At 41.0% G+C, this 13822-nt stretch overlaps 2 protein-coding genes and 1 non-coding gene across 4 annotated transcripts; 2 read left to right on the forward strand and 1 right to left on the reverse strand.

Moving 5' to 3' along the window:
- The first annotated feature begins 559 nt into the window (after nt 1-559).
- trnad-guc lies at nt 560-631 on the forward strand. Its single transcript has one exon. It is a non-coding gene; the product is annotated as a tRNA-Asp (tRNA).
- Nucleotides 632-1810: 1179 nt separating this feature from the next.
- On the forward strand, nt 1811-10083 carry LOC102231803 (hepatitis A virus cellular receptor 1 homolog). Of its 2 annotated transcripts, none has more exons than XM_023341763.1 (7): nt 1811-1938; nt 2279-2620; nt 4607-4675; nt 4895-4956; nt 6228-6318; nt 7372-7396; nt 8956-10083. In XM_023341763.1, the coding sequence occupies exons 1-7, from the start codon at nt 1905-1907 to the stop codon at nt 9113-9115; spliced, it is 783 nt and encodes a 260-aa protein (XP_023197531.1). In that variant the 5' UTR covers nt 1811-1904; the 3' UTR covers nt 9116-10083. The 2 variants fall into 2 exon arrangements, with proteins under 2 accessions (XP_023197531.1, XP_023197530.1); XM_023341762.1 differs by having other exon boundaries at nt 4892-4956; nt 8956-10081.
- A 178-nt stretch (nt 10084-10261) lies between these two features.
- On the reverse strand, nt 10262-13736 carry LOC111610008 (urokinase plasminogen activator surface receptor-like). Its single transcript, XM_023341870.1, has 5 exons — nt 13670-13736; nt 12593-12697; nt 12352-12507; nt 12163-12270; nt 10262-11543 (listed from the first exon to the last, which is right to left on the reverse strand). Exons 1-5 carry the CDS (start codon nt 13716-13718, stop codon nt 11269-11271), a joined length of 693 nt encoding a protein of 230 aa, XP_023197638.1. The 5' UTR covers nt 13719-13736; the 3' UTR covers nt 10262-11268.
- Between the last annotated feature and the right edge of the window lie 86 nt (nt 13737-13822).

Genomic DNA, 13822 nt, shown 5'->3' on the forward strand with positions numbered 1-13822 from the left:
GAGGCCGTTTACTGCTGCACATGATTCTACCAGCTCTGGGATCAGAGTTGGGATCAATTATTGTATATTTTTAAATGTTTCTGGTGTTTCTGTTTGCAGCAAGAAGCAGCTCAAACTGAGTCTTTGATTCTCTTCTGTTCGTTTCTAGAAACTCTGAACCGTTTCTGACATCAAAACATTAAAGGTCGCCGTTAAACTGATTCATTCATTCATTCATGACTCTGCTTGTAACTTAACTTAAGACTTAACTTGAACCCTACTGTGGTCGTAGGTTTTGTATATTTTGTAAAAATCACACACGCAACTCTTAAGCTGAATTTTGCATATTTTTACGATCAGGGAAAAAAGCTTAGCTTTACATGACAAACAGTCGGAAGTAAAACCAAAGTAAAAGGTAAAAACAACAAACAGCTTCCAGGCCAAGAGAGTCTCGGCTGATTCTGTGGGCGGGTAATACCCCACATGCAGCCAGCCTGAACTAAATGACACTGATTTGCCCCAAACCTTTATTTCCTCACAGTGGATAAAACTGGTCGGACACCATGCTATTTCAGGTCACTCCTCGTTAGTATAGTGGTGAGTATCCCCGCCTGTCACGCGGGAGACCGGGGTTCGATTCCCCGACGGGGAGGATCAACTTTTTCATTTTTTTATGAAACAGTTTGGACGCATAGAGCCGAGTTTCCAGTCCAAGTAACAATTATTGCACAGTAGCTACTGAGGGAAGTAAAAATGCCCATTTACTTTTGAAAATAGTCTGTCATTTCTCTATTTAAAGCAATTAATTAAATGGAGATCAACAACAAATACAGTGAATTTATTTAGGTAGATTTGATCATTAATAAGAACTGATGAGGACTAGATTGTCCTGTCAACAGGAGTTAGTTTATGATTGTATCAAGGGCAGCGTTGACGCTGTATGTTGGTCCTTTTACTTTGTATGAGTGGCGCCCCCCAGTGGACACTAAGGCAAATAGACGGTGTTTACAATGTAAACTCTTATTGATGAAATCTATTCATTTGGTGAGACAGCCAAGACCTGGAGATGTTATCAAATTAAGCTTTATAATCTATTTTTAGATATTAATTTCTATTTCACCAGCTTGTTGTCGGCTTTGTTTGTCTAATAATTACCATCATGTTGTAACCACAGCGGGAACTGAGACCTCTGTAGTCTCTGTCTGTATTCATAGCAGGTGTTCTCTGTAGAGATGGTTTCTGCTCTCGCCTCTGAAGAGAAAAATGATGTAAAATGCAGTTTGAGGCTGAGATACAGAATCAGAACAGAGAGTCCAGAGGTCCAGACCTGGTGGCTCTCTGGCATCGTCATGAAGCAGCAGGTCTAAGCTGTGATGTGCTGTTAATTTAATCTGACTCAATGAATTAAGCTGTTATTTTTGATCATTAATAAAACAAAGATGCTGCTTTTCTGCACATCCTGTTGATTCAGTTAATGTGAAACTAAACTTATTGTGACATAATAACAACAACAGCTTGATTCTGGTGAACAAAAAGACTAAATGAAGCCACTAAACCTAGAAAATATTGCATGAATAATTTAAAGTTGAGTTGTAAAGTTGGAAATAATGTTTATTATTTTATTAAAAGCTTATATTAGAACTGTTAGCTGCAGAGACACTTTGAGACGCTATGACACATGAAGCTGTTTCAGATTAAAGCTGTTTCTGTCGTTTAGATGTTTATTAAAAGATGAGAGGAAGCAGCAGGTCTGGGTTGGTGTCTCCAGTTCCTGGAAGCTCTGAAAACTTGCTCTCTGTCCCTCAGCCTCTCTACTTCCTCTCAGGCCACTCTGAGGTTTAGTTCTTGTCGACGCCCCGTGGGAAGCAGCTGTGGTGACAGCAGAGTTTCAGCAGCTGGTAGTCAAAACGTGCTGCTTGTTCATCATGAAGGTCGCGCTGCTGATCGTGCTGCTCGCAGGTAATCATCCTGTTCTGATCCAGTTTGTGTTGCTACAGTTCTGTGTGTTTCTACATGCAGGATTTTGGTTCTTTTAAATTAATTATTTCCATCTTGTCTCTGAAGGTTCTGGTTCTTGTTAGAAACTTTCTCAGATCAAATCAGCTGCAGAGACGAAGCTCTGCTGATCGCTGACATGTTGTAGTTTCAGTTGGTCTTTAGTTTCAGACTTTATGACTCATTGAAGTCAATGATGAGCATAAAATCATATTAAACCACTTAATTACAATAAACTGGTTTCTGTCTGTGAAATGAGCCAGAGATGGAGACGTTTAACTGATTGTTAATATTCTGTTTTCAGTGTCAGGATGTGACGGCAGGAGCGTTGTTGGTCAGACGGGTCAGAATGTGACTCTGCCTTGTGAATATAAGATAAAAGACCATGGAGCAGTGCATGTTTGCTGGGGAAAAGGAGAAATACCAAGTTCTGGCTGCAACAATCAGCTCATCTCTACAAACGGACATGAAGTTGTGACCAGTGTTTCCAGCAGGTATCAGCTACTGGGACAACTGGATCAAGGAGACGTTTCTCTGACCATCCTCAACCTCACAGAGGAAGATGCTGGAAGATACGGCTGCAGAGTCCAGATAAACGGACCATTCAATGATCAAAAACATCATTTTGACTTGAGAGTTGAAAGAGGTGAGAAATTACTCAGATTTTCCTTTTCTTAAGGCGGCAGCTCTGTGGCTCAGGGTAACATTGGTGACTGTTAATGAAAACTTTAATTTCTTAAAATTCATAAAGCTTTGAGACTAAAGTTTAGTTTAACTCTGAGATGTTATCAGTGAAGAAGGAAAGTATAAAGCATCTCCTCTTCCCAAACAGTGACAGCAGCTGATTTTTGGTGCTTTATTTTACCTGAATGGTTATGATTTATGGCTCACATATGACAGACTGATATCAGGTCTTAATCCTTTACAACCCAAAGAGGAGTCTGTAGCCCAGGGGTCACCAACCTTTTTGAGACTGGGAGCTTCTTCACGGGTACAGAGTAACACGAAGGGTCTGGGATACAGACATGAATTTTCTTAGCTCAGCCTTTATAACAATAATACATATATGTATATATTATTACATGCGATCTAATAATATTTATGTTAGGGACTACTGACAATAGTTATCAGTAATAATTTACCATGGCAGCTATGGTTAATTATGTGATCAGAAGTTCTTAGTTCAGAGTTTTAAGTTTGATTCCCTTTTGGAGATTTTCTGTGTGAATCTAAAGTCACTGAGAGTTTGGATTGTTGCAGCAGCAGCTGAGATTTTCCTTAAAATGAAAAAAAGAAAAGAGAAGTTTTTTATTATTATTATTATCCAACCCTCTTTACTATTAAAATTATAGAGAGAAGAAAAAGTTATTTTGTGCCAAAACATCTTGTATGTAGCGCACATCAGTGTGAGTCTGTGGGGGTCAAAGGGCACGCCAAAGCCTAAATCTGATTGGTCAGTTTGCTTTTTCTGTGAGCTAAAAATGATGAGTGGAGTTTGAACCTCCCATAGTTATAAGATCCTGCCTGAGTTTTTTACAGTGCGCGGTTCTGGCGGGTCGCCGGTTTATTAGCTTTTCTTTGTGGTTTTGTAAACTTAAAAGCTGACGGGTCACCAGCTGGCTGACACCAGCAGTTGTCGAACAAAAATGTCCGACTATCACTGCACCTGACCTGCAAGAGCACAGCCACCTCTCCAAAGCAGCACAAAACTAAACCACTAAAGCAGCAAACCCTTTTTCGTTTTTTTTTTACACAAACGATGCTAAATAATAAAGACATGGAAGCGAAGCCTATATACCTGTGAGATCCATGGAAAGAGGAGGATGTTGATTCCCAGGTTCAGGTGGAGTCAGACGTCCAAAGGAGGAGAAGGTGAAGCAACAATGTTTGCTTAATTTTTACTCTTGTGGGGAACATTAAGACTAGATTAAGTTGTTTAACTCGCAGTCTTAGCGCGACGCTCAGGAAGAGCAGCAGATGTCAGCTAACTGGTGACCCATCAGCTCTCCAGTTCGGGAAACATCAAAGAAGCTCAGAAACCGACGACCCGCCAGAACCGCACACTGTAAAAACCGGGATCCAAACCGCGCTTAGAACTACGGGAGGTTCAAACTCCTGTCATTCATTTTTAGCTCACAGAAAAAGCGCCAAGCTGCCAAATAAACAAAAGCAAACTGACCAATCAGATTTAAGCTTTGCTGCGCCCTTTGATTGTCCTGTCAGTTTTAGTTGAGTCTCTGCTCCATCACGGCTCATTCAGTCGGTCCAATACGTCCTCAACATGTCCTGAGGTTCTGCAGAGGTTCTGCTGAAGAGCCATGACTGGATTCAGGTTTGTGGAACCAGAGAAAGAACTGAAAGATGCAGCAGGACAGGTCAGTCTGGAGGACTGACTGTGGTCACCATCAATAGTTTTAGTTCTTCAGATATTTGTTGGTTAAAGTCCAGAAACCTAAAACTCATCGATGTATCGACCCAGAGCAGAGAGACTGGCAGAGAATCATTTAGGTTTGATCTTTTGTGCTTTATTAACATTATTTTGGAGAGTTTTCTGAGATGTTTGAACATCGTGTCTCATATTGATCTATTCATTCGCCGATGATGTTGATGGTGATGCTGTGTTTGTGTCCAGCTCCGACCACCTGGGCTCCATCAGAACCTCAGACGTCCTCAGAGGGACCAGCTGCTGCTCAGACTGCAGGTATCTGTGCATGGAGGCTGCAGGGTCCAGGATGACTCAGTCTGATCAAAGTGTGAAAGATTAAATCTTGTTTTGTTAAACAGGAAGTTGGTTCTGAGAAGGAAACATCAGACCCTGTTGTTCTGTAATGTTTCTGGTTCAGCATGACTCTCTCCTCTGTTGCCAAGCTGCTGATTCTGCTGTTCTAAACTCATCTGCTTTCACTTCCTCTTCCAGCAGATCAGCTGACCACAGAGAGCCTCCTGACTTCCTGTTCTAACAGCAGCAGCTTCACACAGGAGGTGAGCACCATGAGGTCATCCTGAGACAACAACCAGAAAAGCCAGTCAGGGTCACTCAGTGGCTGATGGGTTCCAGTTAAACTCGTGTCTGCCTCTAGACCACTGGTCATAATGATCTGCTGCTTTACAAACACGAGTTTAGAGTGAAATAATTGGTCTGGGTCACCACAGTGGCAGATTTTATCACGTGTTCCAGTTTTAAACAAGAGCTGTGGCTTTCTGAATCAGATGCGGTTCAGAACCACATCGACCATCTAGATCAGACGGACCGCCATGTTCGTCCAGTTCCTGTTGATCTCAGCAAACAGATCAGCTTTATAATCACAGCATCATCATCAGGCGGGAGCAAAAGCTCATGAACTCTCAGTCGTGTTGAAGCTCAGAGCTTGCAGATGAGGATTCTGCTCTGGACTCGTTGCGCTACCAAACTGATGCTAGTGTTAGCTAGCCTCCAGGTTTGTTGTGGCTGAAAACTAAAGCTATGATGGAACTACAAACCCCATAATTTAGATAATTTATCCCGACTCCTTCCTGCTTTCAACCTCCTGAAAACATCTTGCATCATCTACATCATGACTGCATGATATTGGCTAGTGGACAGTTAGCTAACGGTTGTGGAACTGTCTATGTGCACTTGTTGAAGTTGAGTGACCAAGGGTCAAAGTTCACATGGAAGTGCTGGAAAACACCATCTGACACTGCAGAGCCTGGCTTCCTGAAGATGTAATGCAGCGATGGAAACACTTCTGCTAATGCACTAATGGCGGCGCAAAGGAATGTGCTTAGCTTTAGCTAAATATTATGCATGTCTAGCGCTTTAGCAATAACTGAACTAATATTTGTAACTAGTGGGCTTGGGTTAGCGCAGCTAGCTTTTTCGCTAGCAGTTCCCACCACTGCTATAATGGAAATTGAATATAAACTTTTTCCTTATATTCATGTTGTTTTTCATATTTAATGTTGGTCATAAATTCATCTTAATCATTTATAGAAACTCTTTGTTTCGCTCCATTTCTATGCTAACTTAGGGTTAGAATGGAGCTCTCAGCGTTCTGATTGGTTGCTGATGTCCATGGCCCCACCCCCAGACGCTGATTGAAGTAGTTCCTTCAGATCTCCAGTCCTGCTGCTTCTACATGCATGCTGCTCAGAGTTCTGGTTCCGATCCGTTCTGCTGGTCCAGCTGTTGGAGAGCAAATGGTTCTAGAAGCAGTAGGAGATCCGCTGGAGTTTGGTTCTGATCTGATGATGCTTCATGGTTCTGTCTGCAGCAGCAGGAGGGCAACATGCTGACTGTGGTTCTGGTGCTGGTTCTGTTCTTGCTGGTGGTTCTGCTCACTGCAGCAGGACTCTTCATCATGGGTGAGTTTACTGGGGCTGATTTAGCAGAATAAAGAGCAAAGAGTGAACATGTAGAGGAAACGACCAGAGCTAGCTGCTAATTTGGTTCAAATGCTAATGCTGACACAGTTTGGTTCAAACTTCACAGGTTTCAGCTGAAGCAGAACTCAGTTAACCACATCAACGCCCAGAACTTCCTATTTAATCAGCACTAGAAAACAGACCGTTTGTTTATGGAACGGGTCAAATTTTCACAACTAACCGAGTTCCTGGAGTCAGAAGTGAGGCTTTAGCTTGTCTAATTCAGTTGGTTTCAGTTAGTTTTTAAAGTGTTTCCTAGGTTTTATTAGTTAAATATTGTTTAGTTATTGTGGTAGTTTTAGTTTTTTCACACTTTGGTTGATTTTTAGGTGCAGAATTAAAAAATGGTGAAAGTGTTGTGATTATGTAAACATGGATTGGGTCATGAATGCTCAGCAGAAGAATCCATTTTCTATAAATTTGTTTGGTTTTTGTTTAACAACCAGCTGACTCCGAAGTTTTCTAACAACTTCTGCTGCTGGCATTTTGTGGCCTAGCATAGCCTAGCGAAGCCTAGCCTAGCGTAGCCAAGTGTAGCCTAGCCTAGCCTAGCATAGCGAAGCCGCCAGGAGGAATATAGAAGCCATAATTTACAGACAGCTAAAAAACTAAAATATCACTAAAACGTACCCTTTGAAAGGCTAATAAATAAATTCATAAACACAAAGGATATTATATCTATAATTTCTGAATGTTACAGTTAGTTTTATAACTATTCCAGTTAGTCTTAGTTTTTTTCCATTAAATACTGTTTTTATTTATTTCAGTTAAAATGTTTCAGTTTTCATTATTTCCTTGGTTCAGGGTTTGGGGTCATTCTTTTTAGCTTTTCCTGTTTTTGCATCTGATGTGTTTTGATTCTTACATGTAATTAATTTTATAATCCGAAACCAACCAGATTAGTGTGAACTGTCAGAGGCTGTACTTTCTTTTTTATTACTGAATCAAACATTTTGGTGCTTTTAAAATTGTTTCTGATGTTTCTGTTTGCAGCCAGAAGATGGAAGCAGCTCAAACTGTGAGTCTTTGATTCTTCTGTTCATTTTTATAAACCGAACTGTTTCTGTCGCCAAGAGGTTAAAGGTCACCGTTAAATGAACCGCTGATTCATTCATGACTCGGCTTCGTTGGCTTCTCCTGGAAACGTTGATGCATCTTCATCAGAGCATCATCATCATCATCGCTCGCCTCAGTGTTCAGAGTGAAACTCGGGCAAAACGCCTCGAACCTCACCGCAGGTTTCAAGCCGTTTAACTCCCATGATGCAACATGGCCTTCATCAGCTGCTGCTTCATGATCCGAAGAGGTCTGTGCTAAGATGGTGGAACTGTCCGGACTTTTAATGGTTTCCGATCAGGCGGTTCTGCCGGCGGTTTAACCCATTAACCCTTTACTGCCTGGATTAATCTGATAAACCAGTTTGATCTGATTCCACCGCTCAGCCTTTAATACGCAGAATATTTGTAGATAGAAACAACTAAACTCTGCAGCATTAATATTGAGACCCTTTAATAAGTGAAGCTCTGAGTCAGATTTCCTTTTTCACAAGAAAGCGAAACCTGAGCGTTTGTCTCTGACTCATGTCATCCTGTCAGCGTTCAGCTGATGCAAACAGTTTAAAATGTCACGGTTCAAACATTATGATGAGAGCCGAGCGTCACGAGACCACCGGGGAAACAAAGCGTTAACCGCAGGGCGACAACAAGCTGCAGAAGAAGAAACGACCTTTAATGTTCCTCTCAGTCAGCCACACACTGACCCACATCTGCACGTTTAAAAGAGCATTTCTCTCTAAATCACCCGAATCACCACAGCAGGAGTTTCACTCATTCATTTTAGTTACAGAAAAACATTTAGATTCATTCTGAACAGAAGAGTAAACTAGTTAAAATTATTTACTTCATTTCAGCTCAGAGAAAAAAACATAAAAATCTGACCAATAAAATAAAATAAATAACTCTGACCACCTCAAGGTTTTCTTTTATCTCTCATTAAAAATAATAATCCATAAAAAGCAGTGTCATTCATTTTTGACCTTTGATTTTCCACTGTCTGTTTATTTTAGGAAAATATAAAATATTTTGTACAAAACAGCCAGAAAAACATAGAAGAGGTTCAAAGATGTTGATTTTATTTCTATATTTGGGTCTGAAGGTGTTGAAAAGATTTAAAGTGAAACTTTTATTTTTGTTTCTCCTGAAATGTAAAAGTTATCAATTTAAATGTGCTTCATGGGTTAATTTATGTCAGTAATTACCTTCAGAGTAATAAACTTTAAAATGTGTCAGTGTTTCCTACCACAGTTTTTCCTTCCAGTCAGTTTTCCATTAGCATGGATTACTGGCCTTTTGTTGCTTTTATTTGTCCTGGTAAAAGTTAAACTGCTGATGAACATTTTTCTGTTTTTGATATTTCCCGTTACTTCCTGGATTTCACTTTTTATTATATCACTGAATTATTCCAGCTTCTATTTGCTGAGTTTCTCTGCAGTTTGTTGTGATTCTTGTAGCTTTAGTGGTTATTAAATCTCAGCGGGTTCTGCTTCATCAACTGGTTCTGGTTCTGGTTCTGGTCCAGGCCTCCCCAGCAGAAGCAGCAGCTGTGGCAGCAGGTCCAGTTCAGCTCCACCTCCTCCACCCTGCAGCTGCAGCTGCACCAGCGGGCCTCCGCCGTGGAGAACGTCTACCAGATAGACGGAGCCGCCGACAGGGGAGGAGACTACGAGTTCTGCCCCTGAGGCTCCGCCCACTTCCAGCATCGCCGTGGAGACAGGAAACATAACGGGAGCCGTCCAATCAGAGCTCAGCTGGCAGGTTGATGTTCAGGTCAGAAGGTCAGGTTAGGGGATGAGGATCATCATCATTAATATTATTGTTAATATTATTATCATTGTTATTGTTACTAACGTTTGACATGAAGCTGATTCAGGGTTTAAATGTTTAAAACGAGGATTAATGAATCATTTTTAACGATCTGAGCTTCGTTTCTGACGGTGATGCTAAACAGTGAAACGCTCATGACTCAAAACCTGGAAGGTCAGGGGTCAGAGGTCAGAGACTGGAATGACATCATTAGAGAAGAAACTTCCTGCGGGAAACCATTAAACTCTGTGGGGAAACGGAAAACCTTCTGCTGGATCAGAACCGCTTCTGGTTGGTGGGGGAACCCAGAGGTTCTGGTTCTGGTTCTGGACCTCCTGGAGGAAGCAGGTTCTTGTTTTTCTGTTTGTGAACTTTGTGATTTTATTTCTGTGTTTATTAATTTCTGCCTGGAAACCTGAGAAACTTGGTCCATTAAATCCACTGAAAACTTTTTACTGTGGATCATGAACACAGAGTCTGACTGACTGAAGGCTCATAGTTAATATTAATCCCAGTGTAAAGTCAGATTAAAGTGTTTCTGTATTTTAACAAATGTTTCTTTGATGTTTCGTCTCTTTTGTTTTTTCTTTCTGTCGTTTTGAGAATCCGTCTGGTTTCCTGTAGAAATAAAACCTGACGGTTTTTCTCACCTGCCGTCATTTGAGACGTTGAACGTGAATCAACAACAATAACCTGGAATATAATCCATATAATCCCTCACTAATCTGCTCCTCTAAAGCTGATTAGTGCGTTGGTCTTCTTCCTACTTTAAAATAACTTTGCTATTTATCAGTAATTATATTTAACATCTCAATAAAATCTGTTTAAATTCACTTTTTTCTTATTTGTGTTTAAAGTTGAAGCCTGAAAAACTAATCCAGCACTGAGACGGATTTAGACAAAATAATTCAAAACTGAGCAAATTTACAGGAAAATGACAAAATTTTGAAAGAAAAAACAAATAAACCATTTAGACAATTTATCAGCAAACAAAAAACAAATGATTTAGGTTTTAGTTACACTTTAAAAAATGAATCCAATGAGTTAGTATTTGGCAAAAAAGAGTAACAGATCAGATCATCCAATGTAATATGATAAAAATTATGTAATTAGACAAAAAAATAGAGTCCAAATTCTGGAGTTTTAAGCACTAAAATTATTCTAAACATTATATAAAACTTTTTAAAGTAATTCATCAAGTAATCTAAAGTGTTTAGTATTTTCACTTGGTCGCCAAACGTCTCAGCAGACAGAAGATAACAGGTTAATTCATAATGCTGAAAAGTAAACAATATGTTTTGGTAAAGTGAGTATCTGGAACCCGGCCGGTCCCAGGGTGTCGGATGACTCAGACGGTGAATCAGAACCAGAGGAAAGAAAAGCTGACCCAGAAACGTTTCCAGTTCAGTGTGACAGGAGCAGATAGCAACTGTTTGTCTATGAAATCATGTTCCTCTCATATTTACTCTCGTCATTTCATTCTTCATGTCTCCTCCTCCCAGCTGCCTGCGTTGCCAGCTAGATTTCTCCAGATATAACGTTACAGTCTCCATCATTTCCCTGTTGTTTACGACACAAAGGCTCCCAGGAGGCGAAAAACCAGCCGGGAGCTTCTAGAAAACGAAATCTGTTGAGCTTCTCCTGGACACGTTAAAAAACTAAGATAATAAAACATTTTATCCACTATGTGTCGGTTAATATACTGAGAACAGGAGAAACCCTAAAACAAACCCCTGAGGAACTCCGCGTGAAGGACTGACAAAATCTGACTTATATAACAGAAAAATAAAATCTAGACCGGTCGTCGGCTGATTCATTACAAATCATGTTCAAGTAAAAAGAGATTTTAAATTCAGAGGGATCTGGATCACTTTAAAAACGAGTCGTAGTCTTAAAAATCACACATTTAATCTGTTTTATCAGGTATTAAAGGCTGAGAAAACCAGAGAAACGAGAAATTAAAACTTTGTTTTATATAGTTTTATACAATTAAACTTATGTAAAACATATTAAGTGTAATATTTACACTTTACCAGTCTTGCATTGATTTGTCATTGATTAGAGCGCAGACCAGCAGACCAAGCAGCAGCTGGAGCAGCTCCAGTCTCACACCAGAACCGCCACTGGTCTGTGTGGGTGTCACTGGTGGTACTGGTGGGTCGTTGCACAAACTGGTTCCACAGCAGCTCAGTCCGCTGATGTTGAAAAGAACGTTGTCTTCCTGGAACAGGCGACCCAGGTCGGCTTCACACAGGTTACGAGTCATGCAGCCCAGAAATGGATACTCTTGATCGTCCATACTCACTGTGGAGAGAAAAAGCAGAACTGATCGACCAGATCAACCAATATTCAACAACTACTGGGACTTATTGATTAGATCAACCGATGTCCAGGAATCACTGGGAGGGAAACCCTGGCTTCCAGCTGCTCTCAGCCTCACTGCGACTGCAGGGCCTGAAGTTTGATCCAGGATCTGCTGATCATGTGATCTTTCTGTGTCTGGATGAAGGACAAAACCTCTGGGACAATTTATTCTGGATAGAGGAGACCAGAATGGAGATGTTGGACCAGAATGATCAGAACCTAAACAGCTAAAACAGCTAAACCCTAAAGCATTAATCATAATGCATCATATACATTATTTTACCTAACGCTAATGCTAACATGGTATTTAGTATAAGCTAATGTTAAAGTGCTAATCTACAGCAGAACAGCTGAAATTATTCCTGGTCCAGTCAAAGTTTAGACCTGTGCCTGACTGAACCAGGCACAGGTCTGGGACCTACAGCGAGCTGAGCAGGAATCCACCACAGGAGGCTGCTGAGGTCAGGCAGAAACCTTCTGCTGGACCAGGGGTGTACTTAGTTTGACATCAGGTTGTTCCTCTCAGTGAATCGTTCAACTGTGACCAGCAGAAACTCACAGATTGATGTGAAGCACTGACTCTCCTCTCCTGAGCACATGACCTCTCTGCAGTCATTGAGGATACAGGAGAAACACTGCAGGGAGTTTGGCACTGGAGGAGCAGGGACTGAAACGAGACGAAGAGAACATCTCAAGGGAAAAGAAACCTGGATCAGAACCGGCTTTAACGTGTTATTATGGATCTCACCAGGCAGTGTTAGGTCGTTGCAGTCGCTGGTGTTGCAGCACAGGACAGATGCTACAATAGTCGTCTCACCTGTGCTGAGCGAAAAGGTCGTATTGCCTGAGCTCAGACACACAGAGGCAGATTCACAGCCTTTATAGATGAGATGTTCTCCTGAAGCTGAACCAACAGGAGAATCAAAGAGCTGTTAGAGTCGATGGAAACCAGGCAGAATCATCATGTAGGAAAACCAGGAGGACGTTACCTCGGCTAGATGCTGTTATGCACATCTCCTCAGATGAGGAGCATGTCTGTTTTCCTGGGCTGGAACAACTCGGGTCTGTGCAGTTATAACAGCTCAGAGCTTCAGCTGCAATCAGGAGAGGAAGATCCAGAGACACGCTGTCAACCAGTGGTGCACACCGCTAGTCAGAATATTAGCTGCACTAATGCTAAAGCACTAACTGTAAACTTTAGTTCCACTAATCCTAAAGCACTAACTGTAAACTTTAGTTCCTCTAATGCAAACTCACTCCACCAACACAGTACTAAGGAGAAGCCAATGCTAAAGCGCTGTACCAACACATTTAACTCAGACTTCCAATTCTCCAAGTTGAAGTAAACCATAAACTGATTCATCCTCTGTTTCAGTGTTTTCTCTAATTATTCCTTCTGAAAACCCACTTTTTTATTGTTAAAAGAGAAATATTACATGCTGACCATATCATGGTCGACACATGCTGCACTGATACAGTAATTCATGTAAAAGCAGCCCAGATCAACTGCTGAGAGCAGGTACAGTTCTGGTGGAGTGCCAGCGGTCCAACAGAACCAGCCTGGCCAGTTTCCACCAGTAGTTGAGTAACGGAAAACAACCCCACAACCCTTCGTTAATTTAAATATTTAGGGTCCTGAAACTTTTAGTGTTTTCCTAAAACTATTCACAGCTCTACAGATTCAGAAAGTTAAAAATAAAAAACTTTACAGATGGTTAAAATGCTTTTGAATAAAGAGAATTATTCTGTTTTTAATTAGATTTTTTTATTATTATTATTTGCCAGAAATCATTTATGTCCTTTGCAATAATAAATGGAAATATCATTATGAACATTACAGTAAAATAAACTTTTCTTCTGGTTTTTCTCCCTAATCTTCACCTCAGATCCTCTATCAGAACCAGGTCAGGACTTTGACTGGACCGCTCCAAAACCTTAATATTCCCTCCAGTCAGCAGAAACCTGCTGGTTTCAGTGCAGGTTCTGTTCTGACTGAACCAAAGTGATCCAGACGAGCAGAGAATGTGTTCGTCTCTCCCTGGTGAATCATGTTCTGATGTGATTACCTGTTCTACAGAGGGTCCAGATCAGAGTCAGAGAACCGATCAGCTTCATCCTGATGTCCCGCTGGATTCTGGTACCAAACACACAAACTGAGCTGCATTTATATCCAGAACAGAACCGCGTCACTGACCCCAAACAAAAGCAGGGCTGGATCG

This window comes from Xiphophorus maculatus, chromosome 11, assembly GCF_002775205.1.
Source record: "Xiphophorus maculatus strain JP 163 A chromosome 11, X_maculatus-5.0-male, whole genome shotgun sequence".
NCBI classification, from domain to species: Eukaryota; Metazoa; Chordata; class Actinopteri; order Cyprinodontiformes; family Poeciliidae; genus Xiphophorus; species Xiphophorus maculatus.